This window comes from Pinus tabuliformis, chromosome Q (assembly GCF_031772625.1).
Source record: "Pinus tabuliformis cultivar Carrire ecotype Pingquan chromosome Q, CPIR1, whole genome shotgun sequence".
Lineage (NCBI taxonomy): Eukaryota > Viridiplantae > Streptophyta > Pinopsida > Pinales > Pinaceae > Pinus > Pinus tabuliformis.
In genome coordinates, this window is record NC_142296.1 from 259,335,804 (window position 1) to 259,359,870 (window position 24,067).

Below are 24,067 nucleotides of genomic sequence, written 5' to 3' on the forward strand. Positions count from 1 at the left end.
GACTTCATCTGGAGTTGCTGGTGGGGCGCTGAGCAACAGCAAAGAGAGATCAGAGAGGGGTGGTTCGACAGTTGTTGGCAGAAGGATTTCTGTGAAGGAAATCAAACTTCAGAGGGAGCTTGTTCCTTAGAGGATTTCTAGCGCCAAAGAAATCCAAATCCGAGTTTTGTTGGGGCAGCAATGAAAGAGGGAGAAGAGAACCAGTTCGACACTCATTTGAGCAGAGATGGCAGTTAATGGACTGAGGGGTCAAGACAGGTTGGATGGAGCATCCAACTTTATCGTCTGGAAGGCTAGGATCCTGGCAGTTTTGGACAAAAATTGCATCAGAGATTATGCCTTGAAGACGGTTGATGTTCCGGTCATAGTTTTAAAACTCTGACTCCGACTCCGACTCGGCCGAGGATTGACTCCAACTCCGACTCCGAAACGGTAATGACTCGGCCGGCTCGATTTCAATGACTCGGTCGTTGTAAAAAATACATTAAATATTTTTTTTTAAATAAAAAAACATAATTTTAAAGATTTTCATTCATGTTTCCAAACACACAGCATTATAATATAGATGGAAGACAACATATGATCAAAGTAGGCTCATGAACCAATCCATTATATCAAAATGGTACCCAATGGCAATACATAGTCAACTGTCATACATGATCAAAGACTCAAAACAAAAAACACATAACCAAGGAGGCTAGAAATGGCCTCTACAACAAAAGTAAACTGTGACCAGACTCCAGTACTAATACTACAACTACTGGCTAGTAGCTACTGCCAGAGGAGCCAAGATCATGTCGATCAATCTCTGGATCATCATCAAAGTCAGATAGGGGGCCCCATGGCTCCTCATCATCATCATCATCTCCAACTGCAGTTGTAGAAGTGGTACCACTAACAGGTTGTGCAACTGTAGCAGATGCAAGCTGAGATAGAGTAGATATGCGGCTGCGCTTCTGTCGTGGCTGAGCAGAGGAAGCACTTACAACTGGAGTCCTTGCTGGCTGTGAGACTGAGGCTGGTGGATTGGGATCTGCATTCAACTGAACAACATGTTCAAGTTCAACTGATGTCTCGATATCTAAATCTAAATCAAGATCCTCATCAGGATCAAACCAGTGTTGTTAAAATCGCGATAAAATCGCGATTTTATCGGAAAATCGCGATTTTTTCATCTTGCCGATCAAATCGCGATTTTTATACGAAAAAATCGCCTACTTTTTTTTTGCTGATTTTTACTGAAAAAATCGCGTTTTTTTCAAAAAATCGCGATTTTTTCGAAAAAAGCGCGATTTTTAACGAAAAAATCGTGGGGGATCAGGACAGCATAGTTTTATAACTTTTTTTGGGTTTTTTCATGCAATGTTTTTTGAAAGAAACAAATAATTTTTGAGTGGGGTAGCTTAATGATCAAGTCTAGGCCCTAGTATGGATATGCTATTCATGGTAATGTTAAATTCTTAAAGTAAAAGTGACATTCTCCTTAATCTTCATTTTCATCCTTTTACTTAAATTTTTAACATTACCATGAAATGACTCAGGATGTTTGAGAGTGGTTCCAGCCTCATTGGATTTCATATGGAGAAAGTAGAATTTTAGATTTCATTTAAAATCCAGCAGACTTATCAGTTTTTCAGGATTTCAGGATTGGGAGATTGTAATGTTTCCAGGTGACACCACCTGCCCGGGCTACCCCTGCCACCAGTAGAGGACGTGGTCTACCTCCTATAGCTCCTACTTCTAGTTCTTCAACGTCTAGATCACATCAGACTCCACTGCCATTTCCACCTGCACGGCACCAGCATCTACATCTAGAGGGAAAGGGAAAGCTGTGGCATTTTCTCGCAAGAGGGGCAGAGGAAATCAATAGGATTAGACTTTCATTTTATTGTATATGACATTATGACATGATGAGATACATTATCATATTTTTTGTTGATATTTTGAGGCTGAGTTGGGACTTACTATTCAGGACATGATTCAATGTTATGTGTGATTTTAGCGCTAGAAATGATATTAAACATCTTATATATTAGTTTTTTTATCATATTTATGTGTCAATGTATTTATTTTATGTTGTAGATGGTTTAGATATTAAAAAAATTGAAAAAAAATGAAAAAAAATGAATATTTTTGTGCCAAACGATTTTTTCCCGCTTTTTTCCGATTTTTTCCCGATTTTAACGATTTTTTCCGCTTTTTTCCCGGCGCCGATTAAATCCCGATCGCGATGTGTGCAACACTGGATCAAACTCTGCTGGACGACTCTCCACTACCCAATCTGATGTTGGATCAATGTCTTCCAACACAATGGGATCTGAATCAGATCTTTTGTTCAACAAATGGTTTCGTCTGAGCTGGAGGTTGTATTGGACATAAACTAGATCATTTAACCGTTTTTTATCCAAACGGTTTCTCTTCTTTGCGTTACTTGGGAGCAGGAGTGAAAATGGGAGCGGGAGCGACATTTTCAGAAGCTCCTGGTTTGGGAGCGAATCCCAGAGGAGTTCGACAACCAATGTCACTAACATCAAGGTACATAGAGGGATTGGTGCTCTTGATTAAATACGAGTTCCATACCCTAATACATGACAAAATTCAATGGAAACATTGCAATCCTCCAATCCTGAAATCCTAAAAAACTGATAAGTCTGCTGGATTTTGAATGAAATCTAAAATTCTACTTTCTCCATATGAAATCCAATGAGGTCGAAACCACTCTCAAACATCCTGAGTCATTTCATGGTAATGTTAAAAATTTAAGTAAAAGGATGAAAATGAAGATTAAGGAGAATGTCACTTTTACTTTAAGAATTTAACATTACCATGAAATTTGAATAGCATATCAATAGTAGAGAGCATTTGAGTGTGTTAAATAGGGTTTGGGAGGGGGAAATGGACCCCAAATAACATTTAGCTAATTCATAAAACACCTTGAAGTCCAAACCAATCAGCAAACCCCTTAGAATTTCATTAAAATAATGTTAAATCGTTGTTTTAGTGGGTTACGGGCCGCTGTTTGTGACTCGGCCGAGTCAGTACGGGAAACGGCCGAGTTGGCCGAGTCATGGCTGACTCGGCCAACCGAGCCGTTTTTTGTACCGAGTCACTCCGAAGGGCAATGGAACAGACCAACTCGGCCGTTTCCGTTTCGAAACAGTCGTTTTTTAAAACTATGGTTCCGGTTGATATTGATCCTCTTAATAAGTAAGAGGAGGCTCACGCAAAAGCGAAGTGCATAATCTTGGACGGGGTAAGGATCACGTGATCCCACATATTGCTGAGAAGGACACAGTAAGGGAAATGTGGGAGACCTTGACCACTTTGTACGAGGGAACTTCCGTTCAGCAAAAGATGTTGTTTGAGAGTCAGCTGAGACAGTATCAGATGCAGAAGGGAGAATAAATCGATCCCTTTCTTCTCAGGTTGCAAGGGATCTGAGACCAGCTAACTTTTGTAGGGTCTACACCAAATCCTCAATTCATGGTCAAGACTGCCCTGATTGCAGTCACTGAAGACTGGGAAACCTTTGTCCAGAGTATCTTGGGCAGGGCTTCTCTCCCCAGTTGGGAGGAGATGTGGGCAACGCTTCAACAGGAAGAGATCATACGGTTGACCAAGGCGGGAAGCAGCAGTAAAGGGATTAGAGCCAAGATGGAGGAAGAGGAGGATGCAACACTCGAATTAGCGAGACAGCAAGGGCAGCAGAAAAGGAAAAAGAAAGATATATCCAAAGTCAGATGCTTCAGATGTGAAGAACTGGGTCGTTTCGCCACTCAGTGCCCTCGAAAGAAGGGCAAGGAAGAGAAGTTTGACTCAAAGGCTGCTCCAGCGAAAGCTGACAAAGAGGATGATGATGAGGATTGCGCCACGAGTGCTCATGCACCTCTAGAGAAGAGGTGGGGCAATATTGAGCTATAGTCGGGAGGACTACATGGGGGGTAGGATCCTTGAGGTGCCCAAACTCTTGGATCACATACGGCTACGGGAACTCTTAATGACAGTAGTAGAATGACGGGAGTCAGTTGGTGCAAGGGATGATGAAGCAACAGTGGCAGAGCTAGAGTGCCAAAGTCTGAAGCAGCGCAGTAGAGTGTTGCAGCAATGCGGAAGGCACAGAGCATATACAGCAGCGCAGTAGCATCAGAGGGCCAGCACAGATAGGAAGCAGAGGTAGCTTCAACATCACGGGGCATCCAGACTGACCAACATGTCAGCATTTGGGTGGCTTTTCAATTGCTTACTTCTCAACAACTGAGTGGCAGTGATATGGGCAGCGTGATGCAACATATTGAGAGGGAGTTGCAGTACAGATGTAGCAGTGTCATGGGCAGTAGTACAGATTGCAGCAGCGCAATGGATGAGGGGCGGCAAGCCGAGCATCAACAGCGCAGAGGACCGATGATGTGGACCAGTGTGATACTTTTGCTAGGAAGTATTGCTAGAGCACATTCCTCGCTAAGAGGGACTGTTGATTTTTTGTTAGCATCAAATGTGCTCTAGCTCTGAAATTTTGTGAAGGGGCTAGAACACCTGAGATTTCCAAGACCCAGAAATCATTTGGTAAAATTCCACCCAGATTGTATTTTATTAAATTAATTAATATTTTTAATGGGGTTCCTAAGTCTAAACTTAGGAAAATTAAAATATTAATGGGTATTAATAAAAATATGGGTGAGAAGCTTCTAATTGACAAGGATCAAGTCTAATTTAATCTTAGCCGTTGATTAGAGACTTAGTCTCAGTCGTTGGTATCTCAACCGGAAAAGTATAAATGGAGGCCTGGGGTCAGTTGGAGAAGATACATAGAGAGATTGAGGAAATCAATTTTCTGAGGTGAAAAGTTCTTAGGAGGGAAATCAATTAGGGAGATTTTGCTGCTAAGAGGCAGTGATAGTTCGGGAATACAGACAGAGAGGCAGAGAGAAACTTGTGGAGGAAGCGCAGTAGCTGGGAGAGCTGACACTGGGCAAGTCTAGGCCCATGCAGCCTTAACGCAGAGCCACGAGGGCCAACGCAGAGGAAGAGCTGCCTTCCACGCCAAAAGTCGGGGAACTACCGGAACAACGGGAAAGCTGACACAATGGGCAGTAGTGCTAACGCAGAGTCTCAGAGAGCTCCATGCAAGCCCATGTAGTTACTGCGAAGGGGCAGCGAAGTTGTAGCCGGGGCCAACCAGATTTGTTGTCGGATCAACCGGATTCTACCGGGTGAAGTGAGATAAAACTCACTCAACTTCTCCACCATTGTATTTCTCTGTCACTGGTTTGTCGGGAGGGCAACCAACATTTGTATTCAGAATCTCTGTTTAATAATAGAAAACCCTCGAATTTGCTGCATCGGTTTTCCCGCATTGGGTTTTTCCAGGGACGTTTAGTCCAAAAATAAGTGTGTCCTTTGCATGATTGTCTCATTTATTTTTCAGTACTTGATCTGTATAGGAGTGTAGGTTGCAGTGTATTTACATTTATATTTTTTGAATATTTCCAAAAATAACTTGTTAAATGAAGAATACAAGTAGGTAATGTAAATCAGTTTACTGCAGTAGGATTTCTGGTTAATTAGATTCATAAATTTTCACACTTGGCATCTGAAAACACAAGATTTGAGCCAAAATTGCTGCAAAACAGATTGTTAGAGATAAAATGCCAATCCTTTGAAGAAACCCTTGTTTGCAATGAGATCTAGTCCTTGTAGGGCTTATGGCTTTCTTAATATTTTCAAAATAGATCCCAAACACTAGCCTTTTAGATTGGGTAAGGGCCAGGGCCTTCAGAAAATGGGTTTTTTCCCCGATTTGAAAATAAGCAACCTACAAAAATATCCTGAAAACCCTAGACGTCTATGGTTTCTGAGATCTCCAATGTCAATTTCTTCCTCAATCCTGAAACAAATTTTGAAAAGAAACCCAAATACCCAATATAAAAAATTTAAATTTCAAAACCCCAAACACTGTACAAAATTCAAAACTCCAAATATATACAAAACACTAAAAATCCCCAAAACCCAAGTTAGAAAAAAATAATTTACAAGTTAGATTTACAAAATTATTCACAAGATTTACAAATATACAAGCATTTTGAAAATTTTAAATTTTTGAGAAAAATATTTTTATGGAGTTTTTCTTTGAAGAATGGCTAAAAATATTTTAGAAGCCCCAATGTATACTATAGCCTTAGCAAAGATTTAATCCACCATAGAAATATTTGGAATCCAAGCAATAGTGATTCTTGCCCAAGTTTGTGAACTTGGAGGCCAAGGACTGGAGTACCTGCAAGCACTATGAATTTATCTCAAAAATAATTTTTTAAATCACATAGGGAATCAAACCACCTAATTTTAGCCCAAAACTATCAATGGTATGGTTTTATTTCCATCTAATGAAAAAACAAATCTTACCAATATTCACCACAACATAAAGATGCTTGTAGTCATCACATACCACAAATCAATAAGCAAGAACATCTTGAATATCACCCCAAAGTCTTTATTATGATTGAAAAAATAGTTCCCAGCGGGACAATAGTTACAAAACTGCTTCAACAGAAATTTTCGAGCCAGAGATCAAAATGCTAGAGACTCAAATAACTTTCTAATTTATAAATTTATCCTCCAAGTGGAAAAATACCGGTTAGTTTTTTTTATCCTTGTCAAAATAATCTTGGTCGTTGATAAACACTTCAAGATCTTTTAATCTTGGCCCTTGAGTTTTTATTTTTGAGGAATTTTCGAATTCATCATTTAATTCCATTTTTATCAGCTCAAAATTAATTATTTTGAACTAATTTCCTCAAAAATTTGACTTTGACTTGACCACCAACATCCAAGAGTCCAAATTTTCTTGAAATATTTCCTTGGTGGGGGACCTTTAAAAATTGATTCCTTTAGGACCCACGAATTTTTCCACTTGGAGAATTATTTTTCCTAAGACAACTTAATTTTGACTTTATTAATTAATTTTCTAGCTTAGGATTTAATTTTATTTTGCCAGAAAAATTAATTAATTTACACATGAGGGGATTTAATTATTTTTCCACCCTCTAATACATAAGATTTTACATTTACAACCCTCAAAGGGGGAATACACATTTGGCTTAGACCCTCAAGACACATAACCCATCTGCGACACAATATGATCTAGTAGACCAAGTGATTTGTAATAAAATAATTAAGCCAACTAGCTTAAATTATTCCCAAATCACTTTTACATCAGACTCGACTAAAAACACTAGGACTCACCCAAGATTCCAACAATAAATTTCACCCTAGCTTTGGGGTTTAAGCTGGAGGGAAAAAACTCTTATGATTAGTCGTGTCTAGAAACACAGGTAATTAACGAGATTAAAAAACCTCCTAGGATGGAATCCGCCATCAAAATTATAGGCTTACCTAGGTTGTTACATATACTCACGGCCTTACTAGTATCATTTACATTACATAACTTGCAGAATGGATTTACAATGACACATGAACTGTTGATATATGATCTGACCTTGTTGAAAAATTTGGTACTTCCGCTTCCTTAGAACTTTGACAAAATGAGTACAACATGTGTCACCCACAGGTGGTGGGTAACACACCTTATATTGCCAGCTTATTAACTCCTTCAACATTTCACTAATGAAAAAGATGTTGTCTAGCATCGAATTGACCAGAGGGTGGATGAAACTCGTAGGAAAGCTTTTGATAATATTTGTAAAAATCGATCTAATGTTAAGAAAAAATTGGTAAATCTTCTCGCGTTAGACCTTTTTGTGAAAATTCTTTAAAATGCAGCGACTGGAAATAATTCTTCTAACTGATAAATTAATTATGCAGTTTATTTTGTTTACGGAAAAAATAACGAATTATTCACACTACAATTTCTTCACCATAAAAAAGATGTGGAAGCAAAAATAGGAATTGAAAAATGCTAGCACACATAAAATTGACAATTATTTTTGAACAAATGTCCCTAAAAAAACCCAATGCAGGAAAATCAGTGTAGCAATTGAAGGTTTTATTATTATGCAATAGCAGAAATTTTGAGTACAATAAAATGACCCCAAACTAGTGTTTCTATCTGAGAGAAACACTAGCAAAAACATCTAAGGGAATTTACCCTCCTCTCCAAGCAATCTTGGCTCAGTCTGGGCTCAAAAATTGACCCCTAGAATGATTTGCGTCCACCTCTGCGTAGTCCCCTATACGCTCAACCCAGAACTCCCTCTGAATCAAGCATCCTGCCTTTCTCTGCTACCAGAAATCTCTAGCCAAGCCCTCTGGAAATTTCTCGGCTTCCGACACTTGAAACGACCTGCTCCACAACCAAATCAAACTGCCCCTCTTGAGGTTCTATGCGGCCCTTGTGCAGCCTCCTAAAGAATAGTTTCGGCCTCCTCTTCCGACTCCCCTAGAAAAGGAAACATCTCCAGAGAATCTCTAAGTTGCTCCTCTGCGACCTATTACTCGATCATTGGCTCGATCTCACTATTGAATCACCTGCCACTAGGAAATCAAACTGCCTTGATCACTAAGTATCTGCAACTAGTGTGTTCTCCATCTACCCATCGACCTCCTCTTATAATCTCCAGTTGGGACTCCAACGACCAAGATTAAAACTTAATCGATGGCTAAGATCATCTCCAAGTCAATCCGTGTGAGTTTCCAGAATTCTCACCTTTCTCAATTATATAATATTAATTAACCAGTGTTCCTAAGTTAAACTTAGGAAAAATTTAAATGATGGTCAATTATTTTAATTGAGCTATCTCTAGGTGGAATTTCCATAAATGATTTCTGGGTTTTGGAGAACTCATATGTTTTAGCCTCTCCACAAGGTTTCGAGACTAGAACACCATCTCATGCTACAAAAACTAACACTTTTTCAGGTGGGAGACTTGGTACTGCTTTGGGATCGCAGGAATGAGAAGTCGAGTAGTCATGGAAAGTTCAATAGCTTGTGACTGGGACCTTATATCATCAGAGCAAATGTCGGACCAAATCCATTTCGCTTGAGCACACTGGATGGTGAACCACTTGACTTTCCTGCAAATGGCCAAATGCTCAAGTTGTTCTAATAAGATGACATTTGATGCCACTGGGCATCCTTTGTATCGTATTTCTAACCCTACTCTTTGTCATTTCAATTAGTAGATTAGATTTCATTTCAGTGCTTACATGTCATTTTTTTCGTACATTAGAATAGAATTTATATTCCAACATTGATATTATATGATGATTTTTGGTTTATGTTTGAATGGATAACTACCTGATATAACTTGTTTTGTTTGGGTGCAGATTATGGATTCTCACATTCCTTCAACAAAGCAACGTGTCCATACGTAGAGCCAAGATGTTGACCACACAAGGGTCAACTACCCTATAGCCGAGAACACTCCAAATTTTTCAAGAGCAATCAGAGTTTGAAGATTTCATCGCCATCCTTTAGCTTCTGGTCTTATATTGTAATCCAAATTCTATAGCCATGCCTTTAGCTTTTGGTCTTATATTGTAATCCAAATTCTACAGCCATGTGTGGCCATTGTAAAAATGATTCTACTACCTAATATAACTTGTTTTGTTTGGGTTCAGATTATGGATTCTCACATTCCTTCAACAAAGCAATGTGTCCCCATGTAGAGACAGATGTTGACCACACAAGGGTCAACTACCCTATAGCAGAGAACACTCCAAAGTTTTTCAAAAGCAATCAGAGTTTTGAAGATTTCATCATCATCCTTCAGCTTCTAGTTTTATATTGTAATCCAAATTTTATAGCCATGCGTGGCCATTGTAAAAATTATTCTAGTATGCTTATAAAGCCATGTAACACACCTAGGTAAGCTTAACAACTTTCAGCAAAGAGTTTCACTCTAGGAAGTTTTTTAACCTAGACTAATTATTTGTGTTTTTCTTAACCATCAAATAATTAGCGGAGTTTTTCTCCCAAACATACCAGAAAGCTAGGGTGGGGCTCGATGGTGAATTCTTAGGTGAGTACTAATGTATAGACTTAATGTAAATTATCATACTAGATCATGTCTTGAGTCTTGCAAAATTTGGTAAAGTCTAAGTGTCTATTGTTAATTATTAAAATTTCCCACTGGTCGGGATTTTAATAAATATTTTGATGTAAATTGAAAAATGTATTGTCTATAGAAGTTGAAGGAGGTAGAGTACTCATAATTTTATCTTCTTTTCCGACAAAAATGGCTAAATAATTAGCCAGAAAATGGTCAAAAAAAATAAATGAGAGGAAATAATTTTCTCTCCAAGTGGGAAAAATCAAATTATTGAGAATATGGTCATTTCCAAGGAAGATCAAATTTGAAAGACTCATTCCCGAGGAAGATTGGTCCAAAAAGAATTTGTTGGTCCACAAGAAGAGTTGTTTTGAAGAGAAAAAATCTATTTTTTAAGGGAAATCATTTTCTAGTCCAAGTGGTCAAATTGAATGAGGGAATTTCAAGGAAAGAAATTGAAAAATATTTTTGAGGCCCTTTATCAAAGGAAAAAATTGATTTTTTTTTTAAATCAAACTTTTGGACCATGGTGGTTAATTGAAGGGGGATTTTTCAAGGAAAAAAATTGAAAATTTTATTTTTTGGCAAATTTCTTCTTCCTAATCAAGGGACAAGATTAAATTTTGGCATGGATCAAGCATCAACTAGTTGTTATTCTCAACCCCACGGGGGTAGGTGAGTTGGTAATCACAATGCGGTGAAGTTTGTTAGAAATGTGGGCTCCTTACTGAAGGTCACGAGTTCAATTCCCCCGGACTAACTCGGTGTTGTGGAGAGGGGCGGGCGCAACGCCCAGTGGTTATAGAGGTAGCGGTCGGAATCAATCCCATGTAACGCGAGTAGCGAAGCTGCCCCTGTTGCCAATTCCACCGTAAATAAGTACAAAAAAAAAAAAAAAAAAAACAACAACAACAACTAGTTGTTATTCTCTAGGGTCAAGTCAATTTTGTGCACTTCTTTCGACCTAGTTGTTTTCCACTTGGAGGGGGATCTGGATCTCTCATTTTTCTATATAAGGATGTTGATTTTTGGGTACCATCGGATGAGCTCTAGCTCCGAAATTTTGTCGAGGGGCTAGAACACATGAGATCTCCGAGACCCGGAAATCATTTGGTGAAATTCCACCCGAATTGTACTTTATTAAAATAATTAATATTTTTAATGGGGTTCATAAGTCTAAACTTACGAAAATTAAAATATCAATGGGTATTAATGAAAATATGGGTGAGAAGCTTCTAAGAGACAAGAATCAAGTCTAATTTAATCTTAGCCGTTGATTAGAGATTAGATCACGGTCATTGATATCTCAACAGGAAAAGTATGAAGGAAGACTTGAGAGTCATTTGGAGATACACCGGGAAAATACTCAGTAACCCGAGGGAAATCGATTCTCAAGGAGTAAGAGTTCAATTTCAGAGGGAGAGTTGCAAGGTGAAGAAAGAGGAGGTTATTAGCATCAATCGGAGACTTAGGAGGAGGGGACATAGTGCATCAGAGGGACAACTCAGAGAGGCAGCGCAGCAAGGGACGCAGTCCTCACATAAAGACGATGCAAAGGTGACACAATGGAGGCTGAGGGGTCTCTTGGGTGTCAAAATTTCTCCAAAGGATGGAGGAAAATTATCTCAGGTGTTTTCTCAAAGATTTCTCTATGTTCTGCAAATCATTCCTTGTAAAGAGATTGTTGTTGAAGAATAATAAATAAACCCTCATCTACTGCACCAGTATTCCTGCATTGGGTTTTTCCGAGGACTATTGTCCAAAAATAACAGTGTTGATGTGATTGATTCTTGTGCTTGTATTTCAATGTTATTTTCTCTATGCTATTATATGACAACTGTAGCAGAATTTACTTTGATGTTTACTGAAGGGTTTTGTAAATAACTTATTGAGGAAAATAAGTAGGAGAAATAAATCAGTTACTACAGTAAAATTTCGTGTAAGAAATTTTCACATGGTATCAAAGCAGAGATTGGGCAACAGGATTAGAGAATCTGCAATGAGTTGTGAACATAATGCTAGAGCAGCAACTCAAAAGGACTCACGCAGTTCTCCCAGGAAAGAGGAAAGCACGAAGAATATAATGGATCACGACAATTTTGTGTTAGCTTCCAGACTAGAAGAATAAGTCGCCTGCTTGGCAAGTTATGCTTCCTCTAAGGTTTGGTATATTGATAGTGGAGCTTCTATGCACATGATGGGAATACGAGAATGTTTCTCGAGCTATCAAGAAGAACAGATGAACTTCCAAATCACCATGGGAAATAAGTCAAAATGTACCCTCGTAGGAAGAGGTGCTGTAGTTTTTCAAACAGAAGCAGGGGATCAACTTCAAGCTACCAATGTGTTGCATGTGCCTGGATTGGGGATGAACTTACTCTTTGTATCTCAGTTACAGAAAAAGGGCTATGATGCTTACTTCATTGGGAAGAAAGTATATGTCAAACATCCGAGTTGGAAGAAGAAGGCCCAAATTGGAGTCAATAGTAACAGACTGTATAAGTTACAGCTAGAATCTCCAAGGGCACTAATAGGCAGCAGTGGTCAAAAAGATTTGAATGAACTATGGCACAGAAGGATGGGGCACTTACACCATGGAGCTCTAAGAATTCTCAAAAGAACCGTCACAGGAGTTCCAGAATTAAGTACCAAATGAAACGATGTATGTAGAGGCTGTGTACTGGACAAGTACGCCAAATCGGTTTATTCCAGAAGTAACAGTAGGGCAAAGAGTGTTCTGGGATTGATACACTCAAATATTTGCGGACCTACGTCCACAAAAGCTCTTAGTGGTGCCAAATACTTTGTCACCTTCAGTGATGACCATTCCAGGTAGACTTGGATCTAATTTCTAAAAACCAAGGATGAGGTTTTTGATTGATTCAAAGAGTTTAAAGCTCTAGTTGAGAATCTGGCAGGGAAGAGGATAAAAGTGTTGCGCTCAGACAATGGTGGAGAATACATTGATAAGGACTTCACTGATTTCTACACAAGGGAAGGCATCAGAAGAGAATGGACAGCTCCATATAATCCGGAGCATAATGGAATAGCTGAGAGGAAGAACAGAGCTATTGTTGAAGCAGTGAGGGCAATGTTGTATGATCAGGATATGCCCAAATTTCTATGGGCAGAAGCATGCAGCACAATAGTATATGTTCAGAACAGGACTCATCACATGGCATTAGGTAAGATTACTCTAGAGAGTGTCTTCACCGGCAAGAAGCCTGAAGTGAGTCATTTCAGGATATTTGGGAGTTTGGCATACCGCCACATACCCGAAAAAAAGAGGAAGACATTGGATCAAACTGGAAAAAAAAAAAAGGATATCTTGTGGGATATGGCGAGAATGCTAAGGCATATAGAATCTACCTTCAGAGAAATAGAAAGATTGTAGTACAACGGGATGTAAAATTCATGGAGGACAGAGCTTTTAGGAAATCCCGAGAAATGCCTTTCGAAAAGCAATCAAAGGATGATCCATTGGTCCAGCCACTTTGACCAGTAGAAACCAGCACCAGTATTTGTCCAAAGGACAAGAATCCAGAGGCATCACAGCGGGTGGAATCTCAGGAGGAGGAGCAAATAGATCTACCCACTACCAGTGGAAGAACGAGCCAGGAACTTCGACAGATACTACGAGATGCAGAGGATTTAGAGCTCCTAGGAACAAGAAAAGGAAGCGCAGACAACCAGATAGATACCAAGCCTTGGTGGCTCAGGTTGGAGAACCCTCTAGTTTTCAGGAGGTCGTTCAGCATCAAGTATGGGTAGATGCTATGGTGGAGGAATACAGTTCCATAATTGAAGTGGTACCTAGGCCTCAAGACAGACCAGTTGTAGGTTTGAGATGGATCTGCAAGGTCAAATATGCTGCAGATGGCAGTGTGGAAAAATACAAAGCCAGGTTCGTGGTTAAGGGGTATGCTCAGAAGGAAGGGATAGACTACGAAGAAACCTTCGCCCCAGTAGCCAGGTATACTTCTATTAGACCCGTGATATCCCTGACAGCACAGATGGGGTGGGAGATTCACCAGATGGATGTCAAGACTGCATTCTTGAACGGGGTAATAGAAGAAGAAGTATACATTGAACAACCAGAGGGTTTTGAGACACATGAGAAGAAAACTCATGTATGTAGGTTGAAGAAAGCCTTGTATGGGCTTAAACACGCACCTAGAGCATGGTACGGTCGAATTGATGGTTAATTGTAGGAGATGGGATTCGTCAAGAGTGATGCAGATCCCAACCTCTACTATCTGATTGTAGAGAATGAGCCTCTAATTCTGGTGTTATATGTGGATGACCTTTTCTTGACAAGTTCATCCAGGTTCATTAAAGATTGCAAGGAAAACCTAGCTACAGAATTTGACATGAACATCTTCACCAAATTGAAGATTGTGTACCTGCACAACTTTAACAGTAAGTACAACCAAATCTATAGAAGTCTGATGTTAGCCATATCAAAGTTACGGAAGCATTTCAACTTTATACATATCAGATACCCAAACTTAATTACAAACAAGAGACATATACTCTTCAACATCTTGCTAGGGACTTTGTCATACACCCTAGTGTGAAAATTCCTAAGCCGAAATCCCTACTGCAGCAAACTGATGTTACTTCTCCTACTTGTTAATTCATGCAAGTTATTTATTGTACTCTACAGTAAATATTGAAGCAAATAAATCTGCAACTTTCACTTAATTAACATATATGCAGAAACAAAATACTGAGCAAGAAAGAAAAATACAACACATAGGACACAGTTATTTTTGGACAAAACGCCCCCAGAAACCCAATGCGGGAAAACTGGTGTAGCAGCTCTTAGGGTTTATTATTATGCAGGAGAAATTCTGAGTACAATTCTAGGATGCTCAACTAGCAATTCGATAGAGAGAGAATATTGAACAAAAGACGTGTGAAATGATCTCACCCTGTCACTGGAGAATCAGTGACTGGTCCTACTACTCTGGAGGCTCTGCGTCACCTTCTACGTGGCCTCTACGCAGAACTGCGTCATCCTGGGCAGTTTTTGCGTCACCCCTCCTAGGTATTACGTTGCCTCTCCTCTGGATACTTTGTTGGCTGAGAAATCGACCTTCTGCCTCCCAGACTCACACTCTGGATTCCAACAACTGAATTTCGACTTCCCTCATCAGGAACTTGACTTCCCATCAATGACTGCGTTGCCTCTGTGTCAACACTGCGTAGGCCAACGTCAGCCTTCCTCTGGACGTCTTTCTGTTCTCCCTCTGCCTGCTACTCTCCAGAAATTCCTTCTCCCGTATTCTCACTGCCCCTTTGTTGCAAGATCTCCTCAATCGATTTTCCTCCTGAGAACTTCTCAGTTAAGAAAATCGATTTTCTCAATCTCTCTGTGTGTTTTTCAAATGACCCTCAAGCCCCTTCTTATATCTTCCTGTTGGACAACCAACAACCTAGATTAAATCATAATCAAAGGCTTAGATCATTTTGGCTTGATCCGTGTCTTTTTCTAGAAGTTTCACCCCTGATTAGATTAATACCCATTTATATTTTAAGTTTCCTAAGTTTAGACTTAGGAACCCCATTAAAAATATTAATTATTTTAATAAAATCACTTCTAGGTGAGCCCCAAGGGTTAACTCAACTGGTGGAGTCCCCGTTGTTATGTATCTCACTGATCGGGAGGTCACAGGGTCAATTCTCCTCGATGCCCTTGGGGTTAGGCCCTGCTAGTATGGTCGACGAGCTTTAAAAGATTCCTTTCGGGGTTAATCTGCCCAGATTTCCTATGGGAAAAAAAAATCACTTTTGGGTGGAATTTCCCAAAATGCTTTTTGGGTTCTTTGGAATACTTGTGCCCAACCCTCCCTACAAAATTTGAGGCTTAAAGCACATCGAATGCTACCCCAAATCAACACTCCCTCTTAGCGAGGAATGTGCTCTAGCAATACACTGCCTCTCTGCATACTACTCTAACTCTTAAGTATCGTCTTTGCGCTGTTGATGTCTAACTTGTTGTCCACCAACCACTGCACTGCTGCTGCTACTGTATGTTGAAATTTCTAAATCTGACACTTCAGAAATTCCTACTGCATTATCTGGTTTATTTCACCTACTTGTTTGTTCCTTAACAAGTTATTTAACCATATAAATACTGAAAATAAACACAAATGCAGTCTCAACTCATATACAGATCGTCAACTGAAATAATAGACAAACACACAAGGGACACTGTTATTTTTGGACAATCGTCCCCGTAAAAACCCAATGCAGGAAAACCGATGCAGCAGTTCTGAGAGTTTTATTATTAAGCAGCTTTCTTGAGTACAACTAGGGTGCCAAACTAGCTCACCCAACAGAGATTTCTACAAGGCAGTAATACCTCTTTTCGAAAGCAGATATTCAGCTTCTCAGCACTAGTCTGCCCCACAAAAATCTTTTCGGCGCTTCTCCAAGCCTCTGCGTTAGCCCTGCTAGCCTCTTCGTAGCTCTGGAAGTTACTAGAACCCTCTGCGTCAGCACTCTGGCCTTCTGCATCACCCACGCAGGCCCCTCAACCTCTCTGCGTAGTCTCTGGCTGCCTCTGCGTGGCTCCTGCTGACTTTGCGTAGCCTCCTCAATCACTGCGCTGGCCCTCTGGCACTATCTCTGCCTCTCTGCTATGTACTCATTGCCCCTCGCTGCAACTTAGATCACTTGTTCGATATCTCTCAGCAAACCCCGCTCCAAAAAATCGAATTGATTGATCAATCTTGGTGTATCTCCAACTGACCCTCAAGCCTCCTCTTATACTTTTCCTGTTGAGTCTTCAACGGTCGAGATTAAGTCTCTAATAAACAGCTAAGATTAGATTTGGCTTGATCCATGTCATTTAGAACCTTCTCACTCAGTTTTATATTAATACCCATTAATATTTTAATTTTCCTAAGTATAGAGTTAGGAACCCCATTAAAAATAATAATTATATTAATATCTCTCTAACCGGGTGGAATTTCCCCAAACCGTTTCTCGGTCTTGGAGATCTCATGTGCTTTAGCCTCTCCACCAATTTTCATGGCTAGAGCACATCCGATGCTACCCCAAATCAACGTTGTACTACTACCTTTGACACTGCCAATGTCAATGCTACATCTGTATTGCAGCTCCCTCTACATCCGTGTTGTTGTTGGTCCTACCACCCAACACTGCATCTCAGTTGTTGAGAGAAGCAACCAAAAACACCCAAAACTGTACAAGTATCTAGTGGATACTCCTCGTTGCTGAAATCCTGACTGTTGCTAATCCCATGCTACCTCTGAAGCCACTGCATTGTTGAAGCTCTTCACTATGCCTCCTCGCACTACTCCCTCTCTGCTCTGCACTGCTCACATTCTAGCTCTACTAACCACTGCATCCGTTGAATCAACACTCCATGGAACCAACTGAAACTCCACCATCCCAAAACGCTTTCTGTGTTCTTTGGAATACATGTGCCCAAGCCTCCCTGTAAAATTTGAGGCTTAGAGCACATCCGATGCTACCCAAAATCAACACCTAGGTTACTTTATAACAACATTCATTCTATCTAGGGTTTCAATATGTCTTCCACAGGTATGAGATACCTTACTACAACATGTAGCAAACCCTAGAAACAATTCACACAAATATAGATCTAAAAAGTATCTAACAACCTTTCAAAACATATATGTTAGACTTCTCACTAGGGATTCATACAAATCCTAGATTTCATAGGAACAAATTAATCAAAATCAATCACAGCTTAGTCATTAACTTGACCAACGTCCACTAGGGTTAGTTCTAACCCCTAGATTTTCAATCAACCATCACTAACATGACTAGCTATCACTAGGATTAGATACAAACCCTAGATTTCCGTTCAATCATCAATCTCAACCAAAAACTCAAATTTCAACAAATCTCAAATTATCATATAGACAATATTCATCAAAGATTTCAACTAAGGTTTCAACTCTAAAAACTTTAGAATTCTATTTTCACGATTTCGACAATCTTACACAAATCTCAAATCATCATATTTCGAAGATTTTACTTTGACTAAGGTTTAACTCCAAAATCCTAGAATTCCACAATCTCAACAATCATTAAATACATAGATCTCAGATTGTTACATTTCATACCAGACAATGTCATTACTAGGATTTAACTGCAAAACCCTAGATTCTCATTTTCCAACAATCATTTAAATAGATTTCAGATTGTTATATCACACATACTAAATAGTTTAACTTTACTAGGTTTCAGCTATAACACCCTAGATTTCTAGATATCATCCATCCTAGAATCTCAGATAAGGACTTCCATTAAATCCTGAAACAAGGACTTCCATTAAGTCCTAAGACTCATGACCATCAATAACTAGGTCAACATATATCTAGGAATTCATAACCATACATAAGCATATCATATGTCAATCAACATTAATATATTCGACCTAGACCATGCTAGGGTTTCAACCAAAAGGAAATATCTATATATGCCTAGATTTCATCATCATGCAAAGACATTTCATCTCATGTGTTAATCAAACCCGACTTCACAAATATCGTCTATGAAGAAAAGCAAAGGAATATTGAGATGGAAGAGAAGGAGCAGAAGAAGGCAAACCGATACATTATGCAGATCGATGATCAAGTGAAGCTGATTGAAGAACGCCCAACGAATGCGAAGAAAATGAAGTCTGCGGAGAATCCCTGGAGTGGACAGAAATACAGCCTTAAAAGGACTCAAGCCACGCCCGAGGCAGGCGGAAGTTGCAAACTGTATCAATGTTCAGTGGAGGTTGATTTTTTTTCCATTGGATGTTATGCTAGCAAACATAACTGGATAAAGTTGCTACTTGATCAATGAAGCCCATGGGGCATACTATATCATAGAGTGATGGAAGGTGTTCATGATGCATTGGATACCTTCACACAAAATTTAGTGGTGAAATGTGAAATGGAGGAGGGAATCCAAACAATTGAGGACGAATTGGACATCCTGAAGACTACCATCCAGGAGCAAGCTGCAGAAACCTCAGGGCTCAAAACTTGAATCTGCCACATTCTGAAGATGCTGCATAGAATGAAGGATATGAGTGAGCAGCCTACTCCATCCAGCAGCATGCAAAGCTCAATCTCTCCTAGTTTCTGATGATGACTACCACATTGAACTCCAGGTTTGATAATTTTTCTTTTTTGTTTCAACTAGATTTCCAACAGTTTCTGTTTGAGGCAAGCCTTGCATGTGGTTAATAGTTTTAGTGATACAGTTAGTATATGCATGAAAAGTCCCAACTACCATCCACAAGGGTTTTCTGGCTAAAGGCTCCAAGGATGGAGATCAATACCGATGGGCTGAATGGCATTGCTTGGGTCTGGTGATTATTTCTCTGCAACTGAAGATTGTTCATCCTTCACATGCTTCTCAAGACTCGTTATAAAGTGTTCATTTGGCTTTTCTTAACGTAAATGGAAAAATGCAAAGCCTAAGCATATAGTAATTATGATACCATTCTGTCCTTTTGCTTTAGGAATGGCCAGAAATCTACTGCTGATATTAATGGCCAGGTCCAAACTCTTTCAGGGGCTAGACATGACCAGCCCAATTTGTAAATCTGTACCATTATGAATATGATATAGCCTTTTTTATTACAAAAAGAATTACTACAGTTAAAACACGGAAGGAAATAAGGTTGCAATCCAAACAATAGTCACATTCTCTGTTTCTGGGTAACTAAATGAAGACATTCAATGGCATTTCAGGAATGTTCCTAGTTCACTGCTGCCGCATTGTTTGTTAGCAGACAGATATACACTACGAGTAGTGGATTATTGAGGCTATCAGAAAAAGAATAAAAAAATTATAATTATAACCTCGATTATTGATTAGCCCACATGGTTTGAGCCTCATCATTAGACATAAAATTCTCTCGAAAAGAATTACCTGTTGAGTAGAACAGATGATCATGCCATGAGGGTTGGGGGCTGCACTACATAACAAATACTTCCTTTAGCACAGATGCCAGGTCTGAGAGGTACCTATTCTGTCAAATTCACAAAGACTTGCACCTGACATCAGCCCTTTTTGACATGCCAATCAAGTGAGGCAGACCACAGCAACAATTGAACCCCGGTAAATGGTTTAAAAGTCAATCAACCTCACCTGTGAACCAAACCCCGGTTGACTTATTTTTTTGTTTTAATTTGACATCAGAGATTCAGAGCATGGAGTTCAAGATAATCAGTCCACATACAGTGCAACACCCTAAGAGCTCTGTTACCAGAAACAGAACCGGAGCTCATGTTCTGTAGAAAAATGACTTAGAAATGGGATGGAACAAAAAATGTCGTTTTTGTTTCTAGAGTCACAAAACCGTTTCTTGAGGAATGGATCGCTTCTTATGACCATTTCTGTAAAAACGTTATACCATCTCTCCATTACCCAATTCCATATCTAGAAAGCATTTTCGGTTTTCCTCATATTTTGATCCGTTTATTATTAAGAAGCATAAAGAAGAGAAAAAAATACAACAGGAAATGTAGAACTAACCTAAGCCTAGTTTAAGCGGGCACATTTCCACCATAGGCTTTCGTATATCGCCATAAATTACTGGTGCAGTGGTCATTCTATTTTGTTAGACTGTCACATACTTCCATAAGCCTCCAATGTTCGAATCCTAGGTTTGCAGCAGCTAAAGATTGACAAAATCATGAAGGAGACTGATGCTCAGCTGGGCGGTTGAGGAGATTGTAAAAGGGAAATATGAGGCTGTTTGGTTGACGAGATTGATGGAGGAAAATCACCCATCATTGAGGAGAGTCGCCCAGAACCCATTGTTCATAGTTTCATTCAGGGTTCAGATGCTGGCTCCAAACTGCTCGGCTTATGCTCCAGTTTCCTGGTAAGTTTTTGGGTTATAGAGATTGTTCATTTGAATCCCTACTCAAGTTTGTAATGTAATCATGATTCGTAAGTTATAACCAGAGATCTCAAACTGCTGATAAATCAAATGCTTGGTGATGATTTTCTCGTTTAGGTAGTCAAGCTTTGACTCCCATGCCTAACAGAGGATCTGCGGTGCAAATCCCTGATGCCCTTATCTCCGAAATGGTCAGATGCATTCCTTCACTGATTGCCACTGCAACAACAGCCTACACGGGGTAGACAGGCATGGGAACTCCAAAAAACAGGCCTGTGATGATGCTGTAGACCCCCGTGAGTATCAATGTGGTGCCCAAATCAAGTCCATTCACCAATGTGACAGCAATTACAATGGGAACGAAGGTACCCAAGTCCCCCAATAACCCATTCACCTCTTCTCATCTTGTTTTACAACGCAGACTGTTCTTGAATATTTCTCAGAATCTTCTGTAACTTGACTATAAGAATTATGATGGATGTTCTGCACAGACATTTTGAAAAAGATCTCTCTATTTCCACCGCTTTCTTGAAATTTTGTATCAAAGCCAAATGAATTTTGCTGGATTTTCAGTGGCATATCTACAAAACCTGTTCAGCAACTACTCTCAAGAATCCAGATTCTCAAACTGGTAAGCCTTCCTGAATCCTAAGTCGAATCATTTTTCTTTAGATTTACTATGAAGAACCATAATACACAAATTTCTGCATATTGGAAATATTTTCTGGACAATCCGGAAGACACGCTAGATAATGCCGCCCAGCCGTTGACCAAAGTAGTGGCTCAAGCTCAGCAACTATTCTAGCAAATGAGCCTGACGATCTAGATTATTAGGTTTATTTGCATTTTGCATAGGATATGTTAGAAGCTCTTGAGATATACATATAGTCAGGAAAACATATGTAATACTGTAAATCGCTTGTTGTCATATGTTAAAGGTTTGAATAGCTTGTTGTCATATGTTAAAGGTTTGAACTTACTGCAGTCTAACTATTTGATGCATTGGCTTTTTTCGTTAGAATCTTATTAGAATTTTTTTTTTGGTGAAATTGTGATTTTTCATGTGTTTTTGAATATATAGATGGATTCATACCCTGAAAAATTTCTAGGATATTTAGATTGTGTAGATTACAGAGTTTTAACTTAAAATTTTTGGAAATCCAACAGAAATTTTGAACAAAATCCACTAAAAAATATGCCCAGATAAAATCAAAAACATCCAATAATTAAACTACACTCTTACTCTTACTTTTAGTGTGGCAACAAAGAAAGATATATATATAGATTGAATTTGCTTTATTTCTTCGAACTAATTCTATCTCTGCTTGTCATCCACCCCGCATAGAACGGTTGGCAATAGAGTTTACTGTTAAAGCACTCATCATGTAGCAACAAAGAAAAATAATTTTTTTTTTCTTTATTAATTTACAGTGACTGAATTTACTTTATTTCTTCAAACTAATTCTAGCCCTGCTTGTCACCCACTAGGCATATAACAGTCGGCAAAAAAATGTACTTTTAAAGCACTCACATTATGTGAAGGTTGATCAAAACCCCATGAATTTAGCAAACGGAAGAAAAAATAAAAATAAAAGTATACTGCAGGTCTCGTTCGAACTGCACTATCTACGATATGTAATCTTCCTTCGGACATGCTCTGTTTGGTAATATTTTTGTATATACAAGGTTAGATATGAGTAATTCTTAATATACAAAATATACGTTTCTTATATGCGAAAACTTCGGATGGTGTTTCTCCCGTTCTCGTTTCTCGTTTTTGGTTACTTGGTCTGAGAGTTGAGACTGTGTGTATGTAAGGCCCGAAATACCCAGATTTTCAAATATAAGCTAACATTTAAAACAGAAGCCTATCTTTCAGCTGGAGTTATAACTTCAAACAGTCCCAGATTCTCAGAATTATTTGAAAAGTAATTATTTGGGCTACAGAAAGCAAGGCTGGTGAAATAGAACCAAACAGGGCCAAAATGTTAAAAAGGAAATTAAATACAACTTTAAGAATTGGCCATTCATTAAAGATAATGTAAAGAGCCAGGTAGTTAGCAAACAAACGCATTGGATGTCTTAGCCACTAAAACATGTTTAAATTGTGTAAAACCATACATAAAAGAGCTGTAACAGTAAGCACTACCTGAGGCACTCTGTGAGTAGCACGGGTCTGAAATCCAGAACAGACAGCACTGGTGTGGGGCAAACATATCATGCTACTCCTTGACCTACACCATACTCCCACCTTCACATTCATATCCACTTTCTTAGGTCTGACTTTCTTTCTTTTCTGATCACCATGCTTCACACCTGTTGTCATCCTAACACAAATCAAAGAACCAGATAGGCCTTCCCTCCAAAAGCAGTATTCTCCACTGCCATAATCTCAGCAATAAAGCCAGGGCATCAGTCAAGATGTTCAGCTTCCACTGTTGTGAGAACCTACCAATGTTGCAGAACCCAAGACCATGCAATAAAGGGAAGTCCTGACCTGCATAAGTTTAGGCTGAACAAATTTTTATCATCCCCGTGTCTTCACAAACATTCTGATCTCTGACTATTGGCTTGTCCAGGATTTTGAGAGTCCCAGAGGGCATTGAATGATTTCATTTAATGTTCGATATTATAGAAACGAGAAGCTGGAAGCTGCTGTTGTGTTTGAACTGAACTTGTCTCCGCACTGCCCGACTGCTATGATGGGATGTCCTTTCTGACCTCACCCTTTACGCTTCTCCATCTTTATTTAATATTCGAGCATCCTAACGTCATTTCAACCAAGAAAAACCGAAATGCTCCCAAGGCAGCGGCCGGATGCCTAAAATTCCAAAGCCATGGAGGTCCCAACGTACTAAAAAATTTCCCTTCGGTTTTTTAAGTTTAATTACATTAAACTTAAGTTTAATTGCATTAATTAACAATATCCATCTTCAATTTTCTTAGTGGAGGACCCACATCGATGGACATTAACCATTGAAAATTATTTGTTAGAGGTCCCCTTTGACGATAAAGTGATTAAATTGTTAAAGATCACGATTATTTTTTTAATATTGCGTAAATGCATTGTTTGTCGTGATTAATTTTTAAATTTTTTTATTTGTATTAATAAGTAAGATTATATACATATATATAATATATATAATGTTAAAAATAT

At 39.1% G+C, this 24,067-nt stretch overlaps 1 protein-coding gene across 3 annotated transcripts in view; it reads right to left on the reverse strand.

Moving 5' to 3' along the window:
- Window positions 1-23,739, reverse strand: part of LOC149219166 (ribulose-1,5 bisphosphate carboxylase/oxygenase large subunit N-methyltransferase, chloroplastic-like) — a 318,086-nt gene extending 294,347 nt beyond the window's left edge. For 2 of the 3 annotated variants that reach the window (XM_089384288.1, XM_089384289.1), the window contains exon 1: window positions 23,060-23,739. In XM_089384288.1, the coding sequence (XP_089240414.1) occupies window positions 23,060-23,236 (177 nt within the window). In that variant the 5' untranslated portion in view covers window positions 23,237-23,739. The remainder of the gene's footprint in view (window positions 1-23,059) is intronic. The other variant, XM_089384287.1, reaches the window with a different exon arrangement.
- Window positions 23,740-24,067: the final 328 nt, after the last annotated feature.